The following is a 21197-nucleotide window of genomic DNA, read 5'->3' as shown; positions in this document are numbered from 1 at the left end:
AGAATGGAACACAATTTATCCAGCGCAGAGCCCGCCACCCCCACCGCCACCACCCTCACCCGCCCCGTCCTGGCTAAGGAAAGCCGCCAAATTCAGATACTTCTCTTGATCAGCAATCCACCTTGCACGACAAATCACACAACTAGCCGACCTCCTCCCTCTGCTTCTCTTCCATCTCATCAAGCATTCTTCGTGAATCAGGTTACGGCATGTCGAACAAGCCAGTACTTTCTCCCCTTTTTCCATTTCTTCTAAGCAAACAGGGCACGTCCTCCCTTCTTCGATCTCCGTAACTCCTCCTGACGACTCACCTTGCTTCTTGGCCTGATAGTAAAGCTGATGAAACCTCTCCCGTATTCCAGCCCCCGCTAGTGCTTCAGGAGATGTAGGGGTGCTGAGAAGGCGGTTGAGCCGGCATGGCCGGAGAGTCCTCCTCCGGAGACACGTGTCATCAATGGAGACACCCAATACTCGGATAAGAACAATTAAGATGTGCTTGCATGGGGTTGTACGGTCGGGGCACGTGCATGAAGGGGTGGCAGATAATGCAACGGTGTAAACATTTCCGGTGGCACTAATATAAAGAATAAGTTGGAATCGGATCTGTGGAGGAGGAAGAGCGGGTGGCGGAGGGCTCTGACTAGCCGGTCTGCAACGGGTTGGATCGGTTTGAACCGGTGGTGCAGCCTGTTGTGGTGGTGGTCGTTAATGTTTGGCGCTGTTGATGATGAACTGGAAACGGAGTCCATTATTGGAAAAACTGAAGTTGAGAGAATGGAAGTGCTTGAAATGTGCGATTTAAGAGAAAGATTCTCATGTTCGTTAGGAACTCTTTTGGCCAAGATTCTTTGGGTAAAATTGAAGGACACGAGAGGAATAGCGGGATCGTGGGGGAATTGGGAAACCTTAACTTGGTGGCGATTGGGGAGCTGTATGATCAGCCCTGTATGGCTTAATAGCTCTGTCATTGTCGAGGTTGATTAAGGAATGAAATGTTTAAAAAGGCTGGGTTGACGGTAGTCGGTAAGGCAAGTTATGGCATGTTGTAAGCAAACGAGACTTGCCTTCCTATCTCATCAATAGCTTTAGACATAGGAATCCTATGTGTGATTCCAAGATTAAAATACAAATGGAGGTCATTTGCGGGCAATTCTAACGCTAAACTGTTAGTCATACGTTTGAAGATGTTTGCATAAAATGCTCGTGTGATGAATTTTATATTAATAAAAAATAAAATAAATTTTAAATTAATAATTAAGGTTTTTTAATTAATAATTATTTATTTTTAATTGAAAGTATGAATTCATTATGAACCACGCTCGTTAAAGATATCAAGATGGATATAATCAATGCAATAAGTACATTATAAAATTAAGTTAAAAAGAATAATATGAATCTCATATCGGTAAGATATGAGATGAATTTTGAATTTATAAAAAGAATTAATTTAATTAATAAGTATACATTTTAAATTGTAGACGTGAGTTCATGGCAAATACCCTAATCATAGATAATTTGCATCCATGCTTATTTATATAAAAATAAGGACATTAATTTTGTTACATGATATATATGGCAATTTATTTTGTAAATATATAATATACAAAACTTGTGTAATTAAATATTTGATTGCTATATTTCTTGGCCAAAAAATAATATTTAAGTAATTACATACCTCAAAAGTTTTACTAAAACTGCAAAAACACAAATACTTGTTATTGTTTGATGGCAGCAGCAAAAGAGAAACGACTTCGTTTTACTCTAACCCTGTATGGGGCAAATGACACCCGGAGTGCTCACAAAGCCAGTTTATCTCTTCTTCTACGACACTGGCGTTTTTCTTTTCCCAGCTTTCCTGGCTGTTCCTTCCCACTTTCTGCATTTAGTACCAGTGACCACCCGATTCAATCTCGCTTCTCGAAGATTATGTGGGCTTCCACTCGAAAGTCTTCTCAACCAACGAAGGTAGTTCTCGCTTCCTCTAGGCTTCTATCTGTTTCTCTTTGTTACTTGTACAAATTGATGGTACTATTTATTTTGTGCAATATCAGCAGCTGCAGAAGCAGGAAAGAGAACGGTTAGGGGTGAGTTTCAGACCAGAAAACTTCATCCCAGGTCTCGTACTTGGTTTCATACTTGGGTTGTTGTTGGATTTGTCAAAGCCCACTAAAACCCTTTCCAAGAAGAAGAATTTCCTACCTGGAAAGCTTCAAGAAGAAGACTTTGTTTCCACTAATGCTGACCAAGGCCTTAAAATGGTTTGCTTTTGCTTCCTAATTGTTATTATTTAAAAAAAATTGACTTCTTTCGTAGTATAATTGTTACAAATACCAAAATGTGACGACTTTTTAGTGTCTTTAGGATGTTTTGACGGCCGAATTGAAGTTAGTAGAAAAGGGAATGACTGGGTTTCTCTACTTATTTGGTGGAATAAAGCTTAGAAGCTTTTTTCAGAATGCTTAAGCTGATTGTATATATTGTTTCTGGTTATGGTTTCGATATGCTTTGCTGAACTCATTGACATGTATTTCTCTGTTTAGTTACTTAAGCAGTTTGATTTTGTTTATGTTTATGGACTGCTTATGACAGGTTTTAGTGGTTAGACAAGACCTTAAGATGAAATCAGGGAAGATTGCCTCTCAGTGTGCCCGTAAGATTCCTGAACTGTTCTTAATATCTGAGATTTTGCATTTGATTTCAAATTTTAGTCTGTACTGCTTTTCTAACGTCAACTCCTCGGTCGCTTCCCACCCCAAAACTAAATAATACCAAAAAAAAAAGTCTTCTCACATTTCCATGTATGCAAACCTTTGGGATCATTTGACTAAATCTTTCCTGCTGAAATTTACAGATGCTGCCACTGGCATGTATGCAGAATTGATGAAAAGGTATGTTTCCTGATTATGAGTCAATTTCTGAATTCAAGCTTTCATTTGTGACCTTGCTTTAGTTGGCGATCCATAGGAACCTGTTGTCTATATTAGTTATTTTTATAACTATAATCATTTTATCAAAGTTAAATCACATAATAATGTTGCAGCAATCGATCCCTTTTAAGACAATGGGAGGATTGTGGACAACCCAAAATAGTCGTTACATGCAGGAATCAACAAGAAATGTAAGCAGGTGATTTCATTGGGAACAATTAGGTTCTCACTGTATATGCCAACATTCATCTCTCATGTTTAAAACATGCCTTTTTGTTTTCTTAGTAGTGAAAGTACACTTTCCTTTTCTTATCAGGAATAAGTTAAGGGAAGCAGCTGAGAATATTGGCCTCCCCACTTTTGTTGTTTCTGACGCTGGAAGAACACAGGTATTTTGTCTGCATCACTGCATGTAAACTCATCATGAGGTAACTAGAATGTAATGACAATTCATAAGCATAGTATGGATTAAATTCAAAATGACTAGAGAAATTTGGCCTCTGAAACTTGCAAAATGAAGGGAAGTTGGAGCCAGAAGTTCTTATCTAATATGTATACCAAAATCAATTAACTTAGTATTTCCTTTTGTGTGCTAATGCAGATGTATTTTTAGTTGTTTGAGATTCTTTATTGCACTAAGGATTCTAAGTGGTTTCTATAGAGTATGATGTTTGCTTTCAACTGGAGTTACATTAATTGTTTAATTTCTCGAATTTGATGTTTGAGTTCTAAATTCATAATGTTTATTATTTGAAAGAAAAATGAGTGGCGAAGATCTCAAGACCACTTTATTTTACAGGTTTCAGCTGGGTCAAAGACAGTTCTCGCCGTTGGACCTGGTTTGCTTCTTTTCCATTCTGCTAAAACTGTTGTCGTTGCTTCTGTGTGATAGATTCTTTTTTACGTGCCATGATCCGTCCATTGCTTAGTAGATAAAGAAGATATGAGATATGATCACATACAACTGCCTTCCTTATGGATGTTGCAGTTCACTTTCAGCCACCAAAATAGCAAGTGATAAAAGTGAAAGCCAGTAAAAACAACTAAAAGAAGACAGACTGTATTTCTTTATTTATTGTACATCTAATTTTGTGATTGTGCAGGGCCAAAAGTGGCAGTTGATTCAGTGACAGGGAAGTTGAACTTGCTCTAATGTTGTTGAAGGAAAAATCCTCGCCTTATTGCGTCTCCATAATCATGATCTCAATCGCTTCACAAGAAATGAAAAATATCCTTTGATGGATTTTGATTGGCTCATAGAACATGGTTAGCGACAGCTGCAAGAAATGAGAGGAGTTGCTAGATGAGAATTTCTGTAACTTCTAACCATTCAATTGTAGGAAATACCATTTGGCCTGGTTACTGGAACAGATTGAGGAATCTGAATGCCAATTTGTTATATTTTGATTCTTACAGTGTTTCAAATGTTCTGTACCCTAATGTGTTTCCAACAGAGCTACCTTATCCTGCTATCTATAATCCAGAAGAAATACAAAATCTTCTTATAATTTAAGGTTGCAAACTGGCTTTTTTATCAATCCTTTGTTCTTTGTAATGTACCCTCTAACAATATAAAAGGGGTGAAGCAAGGCATTTATGATTAATTAATTTGAATCATAAATAATATGAGATAAATTTGAATCATAAAGCAGTACCTGTGTTAAAGTTTAAAACATAGAGATTGACAAGCCCAAATTGTCAATTTGCTAATATGCTAGTGTGTTACTTGAGAGTTGAGACTCAACTGTCGATATGATTAATTAATATCCTCTGTATCACCTTTTGGTAATTTCCCCCCAACGAAACCTAAAACCCCACCAAAAACCCTTGAGAATCCTTTCTTTTTCTTCAAAATCCTAACCCTAGCATTTCTCCTTTGCTTTGCCTTCTCCAAAATGGCTTCTCGTTTTAGATCTCTCTCCAAACCAACATTCTCTATCCTCAAATCTACCATTAACAAACCATCCCTTAAACCCAGAACCGCCTCTTCTCTCCTTCCTGCTCGTTCTTCCCCCACATTTTCAAGGCAAGGCCTTTAAAACCTTATCTTAATGTGCCCCTTTCAATTTCTTCAAATTTAATAATTTGGACCCGTACCCCTTGTAGTTCAGTCTGTTTTTGAATTTGGGTTCCCGTCAAATTACCAAATTTTTTGCTTCTAAATTAGCAAGCTTTGATTTTACAGGTCTGTTTCTCAATTGGGTTGTCTTCAATCTCTGCTGCCTCTCCACTCAGCGGTGTCTTCGGCTCGGCTCACGTCGTGTCTGGGAATCGATTCAAGGAGCTCGAGGTCGTTGTCTCAGGGTATGCTTTGCAGTGCAAATCCAGGAGTTTGATAATCTCCAAAATGTTTGTAATTTTGTTTCTGTAAGCAACTTTTTAAACTCTATAATTAATTGATAAAACCATGTTGTTTGTTTAGGTTGTGTTTTCTCATGAGTGTGATGTTCATATCGGATTAATTCTGGTTGAAAGCTATCAATTCGATATCGTTTGTCTGTTCTTTGTTGGTTGTATTTTTATTTACTTCTGTTCTTAATGTGTGGTTCATAACCTAAACTAGAAGAAAGTGAAGTGGTTTTTTTCATTCCAGTAAGATAAGAATTAAGCAAGAGGAAAGGGAACATAATGAGAAGTGTGTAGAAGAGTACAAATTAAATTTTGCATGTTTGCAATTTTTTGAATTAGGACATATGCATCCAATGTCAGCCAATTAGGCTTGTAATTGACAAATCGAATTTTTTATTTTAGAAGAAAGTTTGGAATGCAGTTACTCTAATATAGATTAGCACAAAAAGGTCTTGACCAAAAGAGAAAGAGCTAGACTACTTAGTGGAGATTAAATTTTAGTAACTAGTCAGTGAGACTAAATGTACATGTATCATGATTTGCTAAGTTGGGTGTGTTGGAACAGGGGTACATACAAAGAAAGACACAACCTGAGTTGGAGAGCTTGCACATGGTTTGAGAAGGTTGTGTATAATTTATGATTTTTTAAGCAATACACTGAAAATTATTGTTAGTTCTTGCTTTCTTAGTTAAAATAGAAGATTCTGCCAATACTGCTACTCTAATATGATTGGAAACTCAGCTCTAGCTATGTTGAATATTTACTTCCAATAAGCATGTAATGTACCATACTGCTTCGTTCTTGATATAATATGGATATTATGTGCATAATGAGTCGTAGCTCTCTACTTTGGTCTTTGTTCTGGTATATTTGGCTTTCGTTTTTGACATGATTCTAAGCTTGTGTGATTCTTCTACAACTTCATGCCCTTTTTCTGTCCGCATTGTCAATTATAATATTAATGGAGCTGTGTGTGCAAAACTTAGCAGGTTCTCTATTTAAATGAATAATTGAATATACCTTATATTTTGTGAGATATAGTTTCGTACTTATCAGTCTATCGGATCATGTACTTGGACTCTGTAAATGGATTGGGGATCCCTGTGTGGTTAAGGAGAAGAAATTAATCTGTTAATGGCAGGAGATCCATGTGAAATATTCTTTTACAGGGAATTGCAGGGCCATGAGAATTGTTCAAACTTGTTTTAATTTCTGCTATTTTGTCTCTGCATTTTCATGAAATGCAAAGATTATGCTATTTGTTTTTTATTCAAAGTTTCAGATTGAAATGCGATCTAGCGTTGAATCTGCATGCTAAATGTCCAATTTCTTATGGAATTTGGAACAAAACTTTAATTCTAGGATTCAAATTGAAGGCCAGTATATAAAGTCTTGTTGCCAGTGGTATTAGTTCATTGTTTGGTTGTTCGTGCAAGTTATCTCTGATCTATTGTAGATGTGCGAATAACTTTTGCCCCAGTAACTTTTAAGTGCCCTAGCCAACAAGGTCTACTTTCATGTTTCGCAAAGTCTAATGTAATTGCTCATCCTGCTATTTGATAAGGTGCTTAACTCTCAACAATCACCATGCATTGAAATATTTTCAGTAAATATTGGTTTCTTTCTGAACCCCAGTGGTTGTTATATGTGAGGTAGCTTTATTCAAGATTCATTGACTTAGGAAACCTGTTCGATTAGTTTCTTTCTTATAGCACATGCTAATGCTAATTTTTTGAGATTTTTTTTTTGTGTGTGCAGAACTAGGTCTCAGTGTGCCTCGATAACATATGAAAGAGTGGAAGGAAGTACCGCATGATGGGTCAGAGTCATTGCTTTCCTTCTTGTTATGTCCACTTGGCGATTTATTTTATTTGATAATTATGTGCTTTTCATTATTAAGTTGAAGTAAAATTTCTAAAGTCCCACATGATGGACATAACATACACTGCAAGAATCCTATTCCCGATTCTCCCGATTTTGCAACTTTTCTCTTTAGATTTCAATCTTCTTCCAAGGATCCTTTTACAGAAGATTTGTGGTGCAATGCTGCGACATTCTTACTTTAGATAATAAAATTGCTTTGCTATTTGGTCAACTTTTCTTAGCTTGGAGTTATGGTGTATATAATGAATCATGGAATTCCAATTACTTAACCACGTCTTTTTATTTAAACAAATTCTATTCATAATATTGTAGTAATGAGAAATAAAAACAATGAAAGGATGCATGGATTTCATTTTCTGTTCTCATCCTATTCTACCAGCAAAAGTCTCTGTGGTTGCCTTCGAATCCAATCCTGAATCCATTGCATCATGTGGAAAGAGCCCATGCCCATTGTATCTTTGATGTTTTCCCTTGTTGGAGGAGAAACTTCGATCCCACCTGAAGGGTGAGTCATCCACTCCTGGGTGAGTGTAAATCCTCTTAAGTTGTACAAGCCATTCCATGACCATGACACTGACGACCATAGCGGGACTGTGAATTTGGGTCAGGATAAACCTTGTCGAGGGAGCCATGTTCATATGATTACCACAATATCTTATCTTCCAAAGCAACAAGGGAGTGCACGTGAGAAAGTAGAGAGGGATGAGATGGTGTCTCCATGTCTCCCCTTTGTTTTAAAAGTAGCCTTGGCTATGGCGCCCATGTCTCCACCCTAACAAAACATATGCATGTGGGGCTCTCCCTTTCGATCTCTCAAAAGACTTTGGCATTCTACTTTTCTTTTTTATTTCAGAATTCGGACGTATTCCTAAAAAACAACCATGTGCTTCCATGCATGCTCAACCACGGTACGATAACCATCCTCAGCCTAAGGGAGGACATATGAGATAATGTTTTGCAATTGGCATGGTCGAACCGTCCCATCTGATTATCCCTTTTCCTTTCCTGCCTGGGTCCATGCAATCGACAAGAAATGGAGGCCAGCTGAATTCATTTGGGTCATAGCTCCTCAGAACCTTGGTCCATGGCTCCTAATCATGTTCAACGCCTTGGAGATAAGCTTCTTTAAGACAAGAATCGTTTCAGTTAAGAAATGGGGTTCTACCATAAATAATAATTAAAATAAAACAAACTCCATCTGGCAAGGCCAGGAAATGAAACTACTGCCATAAACTGAAAAGGGGAATGAACTTGCTTCAATGGTAGAGACATTGGGCTTCCATGTTAAGGCAACAGAGAAAATGCTTATTAATTATCTTAAAAGAAAAGGGGAGCTGCCAATTGCCAAGTCATTGACAACAGAAGTGGTTGTGAAAAGGAGACAGCCTCTTTACAAATGAACATGGAAAATACTTACCACTATGCATGGAAGCCCATATATTCAAAAACCTACTGGAATACAAGAAAGGTATCACACCACCATTATTTATTCCCATATCTGAATTATTCTATTTATTAATTAAATGAATTTGGGCCACCCTTTTCTTAGGTAGGGTCATTCGAGACTGGACCTTGCTTTTTTATTCCCAAATATCAACTTCACATTGAAGACATTGCTGATCTTTGAAAACACCATAAGAAGTAGAATCACTAAACTTCATCTCTTTAATAACACCAAAGCATACACTCTTACTATTGATTATATCAATTAAACATTAATTATCTCAATTACCTGATAAATTACACTACAACTTTTGTTAATTTGCATCTCCTTTATTGTCTCGTTTGAGATTTCTTTTATAATTTTTCACAATGGGTGAAGTAAACTTATCATATTAGGGTTTAGAGTTAGGTTTAAGGTTTAAAATTTATGATTTAATATTTAAAAATTAAAGTTTTTTATTAATAATATATAACTGAACACATGACTTAAAATTATGAAAAAATATATCAAAAAAGACATCAAGTGAGGTAAAAGATTTTTATACTTATATAAATGGTTCAATATAATTATTATTAACTGCGAATCCTTTTTTCATTTCCAAAGGTGAAGAAGAAAAGAAACGAAAAAAGAACTGAACCCTAATCACTATCTTTGTGTTTGCAATGGTGGTGAGTACTGACTCTTTGCATGCGGAACGGAAGAAAGGCATGTGACCACCGCAAACTATGCTTCTTTTTTACACTAAATTAAATTAAATTTATTATATTATGCACTGTAAAAACAACTCTATTACTAGAACTATGTATGGTTTCGTTTGTTTTAACAAATAAGACAAAGGAAAAGAAAAAGAGAAGACGGGAAAGCCATGGGGTTGGAGAAGAAGTGGTTAAAACTCTTTGAGAATAGTTAATTAACAATGATTGAGCTGAGAACATTTGCAGCTATTAAAATATAGAGGCCCATGGATTAGCATTTTGCCTAGGATCGTGCATAGACAGGAGCATCGTCAACGAGTAAATACTCTACTAGTTTTAATCTACCCATCATAGAATATATATATATATATATATATATATATATATATATATATATAAGCCCAAAGTCTCTTTCTGATTACTGATCTTTTACCAGTACAATCTCTGGATCCCAATCCTTACTCACATGCTGCTTTAATCACTATATATAATTATATGTTTTTCTAGTTTTGATTTCATTCTCGAAGTCCTCCAAGGTGGGGGAACTTGTGCAAGAAAAAGGTTAAGATGGCCAAGGAGGATTCAAGTACGTACAAGGCAGAAAAATGGGTTGTACTAAAATTGGGTTGTGGAATTCGGCATTTAACTCCTATTATAACATTCTCTGAATGTGAAAAGCTACATCAGCATATCTTTTTCACTGAAATTCATGTTGACAGCTCCATAGTCTTAACGATAATAATGCACTAGAAGAATCATCCCCAACACACTTAATTTTCTCCTTCAAATGACCTCTTTATGTATAAAAATTCGTGTAGTCATCGATTTATAATTTCAACTCAAAAAACATACGATTTTTTTTAATTCAAATTTATCTTAATTTTAATATTTTTTATAAAAATCTTATGTAAATGAAAAGTTAAATATACCCTAATATCACTTGTTACAAAATTACATTTTTAATTCAAAAAAATATATCTATTATTAAAATAAAATTTTTATTTTATAAATTTAAAACTCATCACATTTCATCTTTTAACACATGAAATTCAAGACATATGCATTTAATTACCGTAAAAACATCAAACTTGGGGTTCATTTTCCTTTTTCAAGTTTTGACCTTGTCCATGCGTAGCTCTGGCTACATCCTTACCCTATCCCCACTAGGAAAAGAAAAAAGGGTCTGCATTTACCTCCCGTCGGTGATGGGGATGGACCTTGAAATATGTTTCTTGTGCTTTCAGGAAATTGAGGAAAACTCCCATGTGAATTGTGGACATTCATGCAATTTCTGGTTAACAATTGATGGAAGGGATGGCAAGTGGCCTCAGGTCATTAACTATTTCGTAAAGTGACAAAGACGGATGTATGGTCTATAGAGACGTGGATTCATCAAAAGCTACATGTTACAAACTTGCAATGCAAACACACTTGGATGGCTGGAAATTAACATCTTAATTCTGATAAAATCGTGTTCGTATTTACTTCTGCTTGACTGAAGTGACACTTTTACACCGAAAATATCAAGTTCTTTCTCCCATGGATGTGAGATATTTCTCAATAAAATATATTGTTGAAATGGGGTGTGACTATTAATTGAAATTATAATACATTCTACACTATAATATAAAGTTGGCCTAAGTACTTCAAATAAATATCAATTGGTCAACATTAGGGTACATAGAGGTATAATAGGAGATTGGAAGGTCAAATTTTAATGAAGTCAGAGAAAGTATCAAAATGAAAAAAAAAAATACTAATTTACCTGAATTACGAAAATTGGGTTTCAAGAACATTAAGTAGTCTACGAAGATTCTCAAAAAAAAAAAAACAGTTAGGCAAAAATTACCCCTAAGAATGTAAGAAAAAAAAGGACTGGACTAAATTTAACTCTGGGAAAAAAAATTTGGAGAACTCGACCTTAGCAAAAGGTTCCCTACACTAGCACCCACTAAATCAGCTGCCTGAATTCAGGGCCCACATGTTGGTGGGTCAAGTAATCATCACCGTTGGGTACGTCAAAAACCATGTTCTGATGATGATGCTGCTGCATGAATTGTTGCTGATGTTGATGTTGGGCCCTGAGCATTTCCTTCTGGCGCCTAAGCTCGAGCACCTTACGGTGAGAGTTCGAATGCTTAGTCAGAACGAACGTCGGGCTCGCAGCGGGTCGGTACTCGGGCACAAGCCGGCCCGATTTGTACCTCACTCCACAAGCATTGCATAATGTTTTTGGGCCCATGGGGCCAGTCCGCCACTGTGGCGTCTTATCCGTTGCGCAATGCAGGCACTTTCGTCCATCAGAATTGGCGAGACCACCGCCTTCGCCACCATCTTTTTTCTTCGTCTTGACGGGCTTTTTACCGGGTTGGTTCGCGGGAGTTGGTTGGACGGGGACCACAATGTCGGGCTCGGAAGATGAAGTTGTTGGGCTGAGAACAAGGAGGCGGGAGGCCCAATTGCATGGGGCAGCCCGGGATCGTTTACTTCGTGCCTTGGCGGGCACCGACATGTCCGGATGGAAAATTGGGTTGTTGTTATTGTTACCCTGCTCCGTGTCGCCGTTATGAATGACGTTGTGCATTTGGTTCGTGAGAACGGGTTGGAACCCTCCGCTCTCTGATGATTCGTCGGGTCGGGTTTTCATTCCGGATATCAGCTGAAGCTTTTGCAGGTCCTCGCTTGAAAATGATTCCTCCACGAAATTCGACAGCCATTCGAGCTCAGCTAAATCGTCGTACTGTTAAAAGAATAACAAAAATAATAATGATATTATTATCAGCAATTTCTCCATCTTCACTTTTCTTCCATCAAATTTGAACTACTTTAATAAAGAAACTATTGTCACTATTCACGCAGCTTTCATCAAATTGCCATGCACATGGGTCTTTATCCTTTGTTTGGTTGCCCGGAAATTTATCAAAAAATACGTAAAAAATTTGAAAGTCTAAATTTTTACTAGTTTTATTTTTCGAAATTTGAACCAAAGCTAAATATCCAAGAATTGTAGTAAGTAAAACTTTATTTTATTGGCTGGCATACGGAGTAAAATTAAGGTGAAATTCATAACTTTTGTTTTTTGTTGCTGTTAAAATTTTTTTAACCTATCACATTATTGCATGTAGGGGGGAAAATTACCGGCACGCAAAGGTCACCTGCGAACTGACCGTCAGTAAAACCTCGGCAACCCATATCACTCGCGAAATTCGGTTCGCAACCCGAAAACGACGACGAATTGCAGCTGTCCACGGCCGTAACGGTGGAGGAGTCAGTCGAGTGCCCGCCAGCAACGGAGGAGTCGAATGTGCCATCCGTTATAACGGCATCCTCGTTGGAAAAGTCGAGTAAGTCCTCCACAATGAAATGGTCACCGGCCGCGGGTTTTTCGGGCGTGAATTGAGAACAATAGCTACCTCCTTGATAGAATTCTGGCGCTTCCATAATTTTAACTAGTTTTTCCCGTTTCTCGTTTTTTTTTTTTCTTTTCCTTTTTTGGGTTCAAAGTTGGCGTTAAAGGGCGATTAAGGGGTGGGATAGGGAGAGTATAGTGAGGAAAATGTGTGAGTGTAGAGAGAAAGAAAGAGAGAAAGAAGTGTGAGAAGTTGTGGTTTTGAGGAGAGAGAGAAGAGGTTTTATTTGCGTTTGAAGGGGACAGGCGGACAGCTAAAATGGAGGATTTTGACGACGTGCAAAAAAAAAAGTTAAAATAAGGAAATTCTAAAAAAATAAATAAAGAAACTTTAATTGGGTAAAGGAAAATCTTATGAGAAGTTACTTTATTGCCCTTTTCTTTTATGATTTTTTATATTATTTTTTACTAATTTTTTTTATATCTACTAAACATTATAATATTATTCTTTTAACAATCATATTTCATGTCATCACGTCCTATTCCTATTGTAATATAAAGTAACTTACCGTTAAAGTTTAGTTAATGCATGGCAAAGAGTAAGAAATCAAAACATGTAGGTAGTGAAGAAAAGTCAAATTCTACAAGGAATCACCCCCATTTGTTTAAACCAAGTGCATGTTAAGTTGAGGCACTTCTTTTCCTCCATTCCATAATTAACTATACATAATGTGGTTAATGTCACAACACTTTGCCCAAAGTTAGGTTTTGAATTCTCCAACTCATGGGATTACACTTGTAAGTAAGTATTAACTGAGTCAAAAACGTCAAATAGGTAAATATTCAATTAACATTATTGCATTAAATAAATTAGCAAGCAAAAATTTAATACTATAATCCATTTAGGAACCCCCATGTGACTTGATCCCATACAGTTCGAAATGGTTCAAATCAAAACAGTTTTGTTAGTATTTGAGCAGGCGATGTTAGTTAGAAAGACATAGGCCTAATAAGGCTTGGCCCCCACATGATATTTCAAATTCCGGGGGGCCACCGTTGAGATGATAAAAATCTAACCGCACGTGCAGGTGATGATGATGGTGATGATCACATAGGTGTACAACAATCATCACAGCACGCACCGCACACAATCAGTTACTTTCATTTGCTTACAATCAGTTTATTGTCAGAATTATTAAAACAATTAATTGCTGAATAATTGGGTAAAGAGGTAATTAGCAAATTAATTAATCAATGATTAGGGGAATAAATTTAATATGTATTCAAATTCAACCCCTTAGGAACCGATCTAGCAGGTTTGTCGCTGAGGCTTATGGCATTAGCGTCCAGGTTTACAGCCCGATTCCTCTGCTTTAATTTCCCTCGGTAGTCGCGCTTATGAATTTTTAAGTACATTTCTCTTTATTTTTCCTTTTTAAATTTCCATTCTGATATTCGCTCTTTTTTTTATTTTTTGCGAATAGTATAATTTTTATACCTCTGCTAAATTGGTGTATTATATTCCAACCCCACTTGTAAGCACGGTTATTGCAGCTCAACCGGATGAATTGAACGGTCCAGATTTTCCAAGCTTGTCCCCACCTATACAGACGGACCTGCCTATTCGGTTTTCACTTTTCACCTCATCTAGCCACGTAGGATTATGAACGAGTCTATCTACTGCGCAAATGAGCTTGTGTTACGACGTTGATCCTATTTTTGCATTTTTGTTAGCGCCCGATGTCCATTACATCACACGAGGGAAAGGAATAACATGAGAAGAAAGAACACTTGTCATTTGTTGACATGGATTTTTGTCCAAAATCTTGAAAATTTGAATAAATATTGATATCACTTAATAATATAAATATAATAAATAAAAAAAATTATTAGGAATAATTGAATAATTTGATATCTTATTATTTATTTGAAAAAAAGGTTTTTAGATAAAAAATAGAAATGTAATGATCTTGTATTTAGTTTTTAATTTTTTTGAAGTACTTAGCATTTCTCATTAAATTTGTTATCACATGACCAAATTAGACTACCCGTAAAAATGAATTCTAATAATTTTGTCGATTTCTTTTTTTTTTTTTGCCCTTTTAGAAATGCTGCTGCATGAAGCGACTAACAGCGTTGCCACGTGGCAAGTATCCAGAAGCGGAGAGACTGAGAAAAGTGCGGCCCTGCTGAATGACACCAATCCCAACGCGAGTCTACTACCAAGAGCGGATAAGGTTTTACTGTTTTTATTTATTGCTGTAAAGATATTTTCTTAGTTTTATTTTCCTACAACCTTTTGTTTCTTTTTTTTTTTTTATGGTTTTTTGCTTGAATTAAAAGGAAAGGCTGAAAAAGAGAAGGTACCGGGTCGTTGCTTGGCGTGGAGGTCTTCATTTACCAGACTTTATGTTTTTTCACTCCCTTTGATTTTTTATTTTGCAAATACTAGTATTGAATAGTTCATTTTTTAATCGGAAAATTTGGGTATTGCATGTGGGGTCCAATTTGCACGTGATAGAGCCGGGGGGTGGTGTCAGCGACCCATGTGAGTGCTTGGCGAGTGTCAAAAGCCAGAACTGACGGTGGTCAATGCCAAGTGTCGCGGATCCATGGTCTACTGGCCTTTTCTGGGATGCTTCGACCAAGTGATAAAGAGTAATACATGGGGGTGGCGGGAGGGGGGTCTTTTTATAGTTTTTTCGATAACGTGAGAGCACGTGCCCGGACGGTCACGTGAGTTGTTCACAACGCACGTACGTAACATCCTCCTTGGGACAAGTAACGTGGGACGAGGACGTTCCTCCTTTTGCCTTTCGGAATGGTCATGGTTTGCTTGTCTTTAGGCCCATGTTATTTGAATGACCAAAACGTGCCCTAATAAATTCATACAAGCTATTCATATGGTCAAATTGGTCAATTGCTGCCAGTTCAATGAACTTGCTAGCTTGTTTTATTTGGAGAAAGTTATTATTGGTTGTCTACTTGTCTTGACAAATATATATATTATATTATATTATATTATATTATATATATATAATAAGCAAATTGACCTACGTGCCTGATTTTCTATCTCTCATTTGTTACCTCATTAATTGTGATAACAAAAAAGTCTACTTCACTTCTAATCAAATTGCAACCATTCAATGTAATTGCAAAAGGAAACCCAAGATGTCTAAGCTATTTATCTCGGAGGCAATAACTTAGTAGTGGTGGCCTGAATTGTTGAGGAGGAAAACTTGTTTACAACGTCAAGTTTTTATCTGCTTTTTCCCATTTCCAATGCATCAAATTCGAAACGCTTGCGATGGCTCTGGAGCACATGGTGACTGAAGAAAGGGAGGTCTTTGGTGCACCTGCCGTGGACCCAAAGAGCCATCTGTTCGATCGGATGGTATTAAACAAAAGGCCCTGGTTCAGCACGACAGGCTTCAATCACAAGCCCATTTGCTTTCATTTAACTTTTGGCAAAGGCAGGCCAGAGAGTTTTTTTTTAAAAAAAGAAAGAGACATGTTACCTCCACGCTAACGAAGCAAACCTCGTCCTTCGCAATTAAGTATGGTGCTTGCAGATGTGGGAAGGAATGGCATATTCTTGGCTCTGTTGCGATTTTAAAAGGGTTTCCTTTTTGTTTTTGGCCCTTCTCCGAGCCAACACACAGGTACGATGCATCAGTCTTTAACATTGTTTCCCTATGTTTTCTACACTTTCTACAAACTTCTATAATAATCCATACAAATGACATAAGATAGTCTATCAATTTGGGTCAATAATGAGAAGAGTGAGGGGGTCGATGTATATCAAAAAGCTACACAACAGGAGAAACTTTCTTTAATTTTAAATGCAAAGAGTTAGTGCAACTCCGTACTTATTACGGTAGTTTATCCTATATTCTTAGGTTAAATGCAATTTTATTAGACATATCTCTAAAATAATCTCTATATTAAGATCATTTATTCGATCGCTATTTCTTAAATTTTGATTTATGCATAAATAAACCCTTAATTATAAGAAGATTTAATCGTTATTAGATTCAATATTAATTTACTATCCATATGATACATGACTTGGTGAGTTGATGTTGTCAAAAGCTTTAACTTATTTGGTCACATCGGCTATTCCGTGATTATGAAAATCGTTTTGTAATCACATTAGTGTGTTAAGCTATGTCACATGATTAAAATGGGTTTGTTGACATTGAGTTTAACAAAAGTTTAATTTTTATTAAAATTAAAAGTTTGTGTAAACTTAAATAAAGATTTAATTCTTTATGAATAATTATTTTATAATTTAAAATTATATGTATTTTATATAAAATTATTAGTTAAAAATAAATATAAAATAAGGATTTATATCTAAATTGGGAACAACTTATGTCAAGCCCTAGCACATGATGTAAATTTTGCTATCAATTTTAGTGCAATAAATTTCGACCCAAGAGCCTCAAGGCTGTTATGACTTTAAAAAGCCCATTTCTGTCTGTTTGTACATGTTTAGCCCAAGGATTGAAACAAATCTTGGAAATCGGGGCCATGGAAGTTAAAAGGGTCCGAGTCCGACTCTTTTCCGGTTCGTTATTCGGGTCTGAAGATCCTTAACGAGAAATTGGCGCACGGCGATGGAGGAAACAAAATTTTTCATTCAAACTGTAAATCGAAACAAAAATGGTGGAAGCAGATTTAATTGACCGGTGAAACTCTTAAACCCAAACCAGATCCGCCCCCAAGAAAAAGCGAGAGCAGAAGAAAAAACAGAATGGAGAAGAAACAAAGCAACCCAAAGGAGTGGTTGAATCAAATGGTAGGAGAGCCGTATTATCTCACCCATTTCCTCGCTTTCTTCTCTTATTTCATCGTTCGCAGCTCTGCTTCCCTCGCCCTTTCTCCTCACATCACTCAGCTTCTCTTTTATCGGGTAATTTATCTTTCTCCCCTTACTCTTCTTTCCGCAACAAAACCTTCTGTTTTTTCAGAACCTTCACAAATGGACATTTGTTATGTAGGAAATTCAAGCTATTCTGGCATTTTTTATGCTGATTGCATACAAGGTAATCGGAGGAACTCACTTTACTTGACTTTATAGAAAACCCAAAAACTTGCATTAAAGTAATGTACTGTTCGTTTTTCTCTGCTTTGCAAACAGATGGTAAGAGAAGAAACATGGGAGGCTTTTGTTGCTGATACGTTGTTTTTTGGAAAGGTTAGCTTACCTATTTCATTTTCATATTTTCGTGTCATTTTAATTTTATATGGTTTGCAACTAAATTTTTCTTTTCTTTCCAGATTTTGCTTGTTGCCCTTACTCTAATCGTGGACTACCACTTGACTTTGTGGTACATAGTGGTGTTTTCAGGTATTATTTTTACTTTTATTGTTGCTTATCCTGCAATGGCAATTTTAAATACTTTGATATATGCAGAAAATGTTAGACCGTTTTATGATTCTGATGTAATTGCGGCTTTATGGTGACAGTGTTTTGTTTTGCTGTCCTTACAGTGATATATGTTTTAACACAGCAACCTTCTTACCAAGAACTAGGTATCTAAAGAATTTCGGTTTGGCTTTCCGTATAATTATAAGAGTGACTTGCATTGGTTTTTTAATAGGAATGCTTTTTTCTCTTGTTTCCAATTGAATTTTCTAGGTACTGCTAGTAAATTAACACCATTGCAATTGGAAGCCTTGCTAACTGAAGGGAACCCATCAAGATTTTGGCTGGTAGGTTTGCAATATTTCTTAGATTCTTAACTTTCAACAGCATATAAATTGTAGTTGTGATTATTTCTTTACCGGCTGCAAGCCAGCATTTAAATTGAATCGAAGTGATATCATCTATATTACTCATTTAATTACATTCTTGCACAATATAAAGGGAATGCTGGTATTACAAATGAAGACAGAGATTGCACTGGTATTGATCTTTTATGCTTAAAGAAGTTATTTTGTACAGGGAAGTTCTGCTTAGAGAAGTCAGTTTGTCAACCGAACTTCCTTTGAGGGTCCAAATATAGATACTCATTTCAAATTTCCAATGTTATTTTATTTAGTGAACTTGAAACTTCATTTTTTTGGTGGGTGACAACCATGCATGCTTTGGGCAGGTAGAGTTCCGTGCTTCATTTTCATCTGGTTGCAGACGTGCAAGTCGGTGCTTTCCTGAGCTGTCAATCACGTATGTTAGTTTTCAAAATCATTGATTTTACATGTTTATTGTTGTTTGTAAGTTCTTATTAGTATTTGATGCTTCTTTTGGGCAGATATTCAAACAAAAATCTATCATTTGGAATAGTTGATCTTGGACTTTTTCCAAATGCTGCAGAAAAATTTGGAATATCTCCTGGTGGTGAGTCATATTAGTTATGAAGAGTACCCAATTAAGTTCTAGATCCACTGTCACTTATTTTTGATTTTTTTTTTGTTAAGGGATTTATGTGGGAATCTTGTACTTGCAGGGAGCATGGGACAGCTTCCTACATATATATTATTTGAGAATGCTACGGAGGTCACACGCTTTCCTGAGTTTAATTTCGAAGCAAGGCCTGCTCCTCCTATAACTAAGGTAATCTTCTTTATCTATACTTAGTTACAAGGTCCAAAGATATTGGTTGTATTTTCTGTTGCAAGTGGTAGATGTGTGAATAAATGAATGAAATATGAAAATTCCAACATATGGCTACAGTTGGCCCAGTTTATTCTGCACTTATGTTTCTTATCAAGGTATCTTGATTTTGATCACATCGTTCATATTTGGATTTATTTGTGTTTCAGAGGCTTCTTTCTCGCCATTTTGAGCTTGATCGGCATCTTCTTGAATATGTAAACGGAAAATAGCTGATTCATGTAGGCTACACGTAGCATTTGCAGACTTGAACTTGTGATTCCTACTTTTTGAATGATTAGAGATGGTCTTACAGCTAAAGAGCACCAGGAACTATTGCAGCCACATTAGGGAGTAGATAATCAACCAAGCTTCCTGTATAACTACCAAATGGAGGTCAACATTCCTGTTTGTTCCACTTTTCGACTCATGTGATTGATTGGTGGATTTTGTTATTGGCATTCTTTAAATGTAAACGTCAAGAGTGGAATGTGAAAACATGCTTCTGCCTTTGGAATAAGCATGTGAAAACGTGCTTCGTGCTGAATGTTCTGCATTCCAGCAATTCTTTTCTCATTTTCTTGTTAAGGGATAACCCCTGAAGAAATTGAAGCACCAATTCTAACATTAGCCGCTACATGGCATGACGATAATTCTTCATCCGTGTTTAACTTTTTGGCCCTGAAGAAAATCAAGCAACTCAAGTCAATTTCTAGGGCTTCTAGGCCTGCTCATGGGTTCTAAAGTGAGCTTTACGGCCCATATTAGATTCCTCATTTCAATTGTTTTTGGCATTTTTGGTTTGAGGCTGATAGTATAAGTACATACTAAACTTCGGATTAGCGCGTTAATTTACTTCACTAATCACAGCTTGGGTACACTTAATAAATAAATAAATAAAGAGATTTGCATCTCATAAAGTGCCGCCGCCGAATATTCTCCTTTTTCAATGGAAAAAAGAAAAGAGAGTAAAAAATAGTAAAAATTAAAAAAAGAAAAAAAACATGAAAGAGAGGTAATGACAGTACCAAATCATTATCAACCAGCTGGGCCAGGAGTGGGCCAAATCCTCTATTTCCGCGCCGTTGTGTGGGCCCCTCCATTTCTCTGTCGGCCCACGCTCAGGCCGTCCCACTCCGCTCTCACTTTTTCTCACTCCCCTCCCTACCTCCCCCATCTTTACCTGTGCTTGGCGTGCCCTTCCCTTCTGCCCGGGGCCAGCCGCTTCTTTGCTTCTTCTCAAAGTTTTAAGCTTATTATACTACTCCTAAGCTGCTACTAAATACACTACTCCCTGATGGAAATGGCAAAGATCAAATTAAAAAATCATCTAAATTTTGCTGCCACCTGCTTTGGTGCGTGACTCACATGATTTCCAACATCCTCTAAATCCCATTTTTTTTATTCACCCAAAACATTGCTCTAGCCATTCTTTCCTCGTGATAAGATTAACAATATGCATTGGACTATCAATCTACTCTTACTTTAATTACACGCTTCCTCTACTTCACTCTTCACTTATTTTATCAACATCCCTATATTAGTACGTCATACTCATTATTAATTACAATATCATTTACAAATTATAAATCATAAAATTATCGAATTCAAATCTTACTATTATAATGAGATATACACATTTCAGTCCATCGCTAAGCTTCTTAAAATATGGGTCACGTTTATTTTATTTGGGTTGTAACTCTTCGTAATCTTTGTTGCAGATTTTGAAGACGGTGGAAGGCAGGGGCCAGGGAGACATGGGAAGGTGGTCTCACAGTAAAGGAGAAGAAGGGAAGGGAAGTGTGCGAGCGAAGTCCGTTACGTTGACGAAACACAAAGTCACGCTTCCCTAACCGGAGATAGAGAGAGAATGTCTCTTTTCTCTGGCGCCCAACTCTGACACGCCGAAAGATAGCGACACGCGTACTATTTTTAGTGGTCCCCGTCTCC

General features: G+C 36.7%; 5 protein-coding genes across 13 annotated transcripts; 3 read left to right on the top strand and 2 right to left on the bottom strand.

Annotated features, from left to right (window-relative positions):
* Positions 1–1126, bottom strand: LOC110411330 (SWIM zinc finger family protein / mitogen-activated protein kinase kinase kinase (MAPKKK)-like protein). Its single transcript, XM_021421445.2, is given in 2 exon segments — positions 1–588; positions 591–1126. Coding segments are annotated over 2 exon segments (951 nt in total). The 5' UTR covers positions 969–1126; the 3' UTR covers positions 1–15.
* Positions 1127–1744: 618 nt separating this feature from the next.
* LOC110411325 (Peptidyl-tRNA hydrolase II (PTH2) family protein) lies at positions 1745–4449 on the top strand. 2 transcript variants are annotated; one of them, XR_016350905.1, is made up of 8 exons: positions 1745–1965; positions 2052–2258; positions 2590–2650; positions 2852–2888; positions 3041–3126; positions 3244–3316; positions 3727–3766; positions 4031–4055. XR_016350905.1 is itself a non-coding variant. In XM_021421436.2 (8 exons), exons 1-8 carry the CDS (start codon positions 1927–1929, stop codon positions 4078–4080), a joined length of 585 nt encoding a protein of 194 aa, XP_021277111.1. In that variant the 5' UTR covers positions 1747–1926; the 3' UTR covers positions 4081–4449. The 2 variants fall into 2 exon arrangements, 1 of the variants encoding a protein (XP_021277111.1); XM_021421436.2 differs by having other exon boundaries at positions 1747–1965; positions 3041–3118; positions 4031–4449.
* Positions 4450–4698: 249 nt separating this feature from the next.
* On the top strand, positions 4699–7372 carry LOC110411326 (protein NONRESPONDING TO OXYLIPINS 2, mitochondrial). Of its 6 annotated transcripts, none has more exons than XR_002444748.2 (4): positions 4699–4953; positions 5113–5276; positions 5842–5899; positions 7036–7372. XR_002444748.2 is itself a non-coding variant. In XM_089782742.1 (4 exons), exons 1-3 carry the CDS (start codon positions 4823–4825, stop codon positions 5868–5870), a joined length of 279 nt encoding a protein of 92 aa, XP_089638868.1. In that variant the 5' UTR covers positions 4701–4822; the 3' UTR covers positions 5871–5899; positions 7036–7372. The 6 variants fall into 6 exon arrangements, 4 of the variants coding, with proteins under 4 accessions (XP_021277115.1, XP_021277114.1, XP_021277113.1 ...); XR_002444747.2 differs by having other exon boundaries at positions 5113–5294; XM_089782742.1 differs by having other exon boundaries at positions 4701–4953; positions 5113–5231.
* A 3573-nt stretch (positions 7373–10945) lies between these two features.
* On the bottom strand, positions 10946–12930 carry GATA9 (GATA transcription factor 9). 2 transcript variants are annotated; one of them, XM_021420593.2, is made up of 2 exons: positions 12456–12743; positions 10946–12040 (listed from the first exon to the last, which is right to left on the bottom strand). In XM_021420593.2, the coding sequence occupies exons 1-2, from the start codon at positions 12609–12611 to the stop codon at positions 11252–11254; spliced, it is 945 nt and encodes a 314-aa protein (XP_021276268.1). In that variant the 5' UTR covers positions 12612–12743; the 3' UTR covers positions 10946–11251. The 2 variants fall into 2 exon arrangements, with proteins under 2 accessions (XP_021276268.1, XP_021276267.1); XM_021420592.2 differs by having other exon boundaries at positions 10949–12040; positions 12439–12930.
* A 2934-nt stretch (positions 12931–15864) lies between these two features.
* Positions 15865–19967, top strand: LOC110410934 (Thioredoxin superfamily protein). 2 transcript variants are annotated; one of them, XM_089782699.1, is made up of 11 exons: positions 15865–16311; positions 17148–17564; positions 17653–17697; positions 17793–17849; positions 17933–18002; positions 18122–18187; positions 18294–18371; positions 18755–18821; positions 18907–18992; positions 19102–19208; positions 19418–19967. In XM_089782699.1, exons 2-11 carry the CDS (start codon positions 17406–17408, stop codon positions 19478–19480), a joined length of 798 nt encoding a protein of 265 aa, XP_089638825.1. In that variant the 5' UTR covers positions 15865–16311; positions 17148–17405; the 3' UTR covers positions 19481–19967. The 2 variants fall into 2 exon arrangements, with proteins under 2 accessions (XP_089638825.1, XP_089638826.1); XM_089782700.1 differs by having other exon boundaries at positions 15867–16311; positions 18146–18187; positions 19418–19959.
* The last annotated feature ends 1230 nt before the right edge of the window (positions 19968–21197 follow it).

The sequence above is a fragment of the Theobroma umbraticum genome, unplaced genomic scaffold (assembly GCF_002168275.2).
Source record: "Theobroma umbraticum cultivar Fairchild unplaced genomic scaffold, ASM216827v3 scaffold_56.0, whole genome shotgun sequence".
Classification (NCBI taxonomy): Eukaryota; Viridiplantae; Streptophyta; class Magnoliopsida; order Malvales; family Malvaceae; genus Theobroma; species Theobroma umbraticum.
The sequence above is the reverse complement of the archived record's forward strand: the minus strand, read 5'-3'. Positions and strand labels throughout refer to the sequence as shown.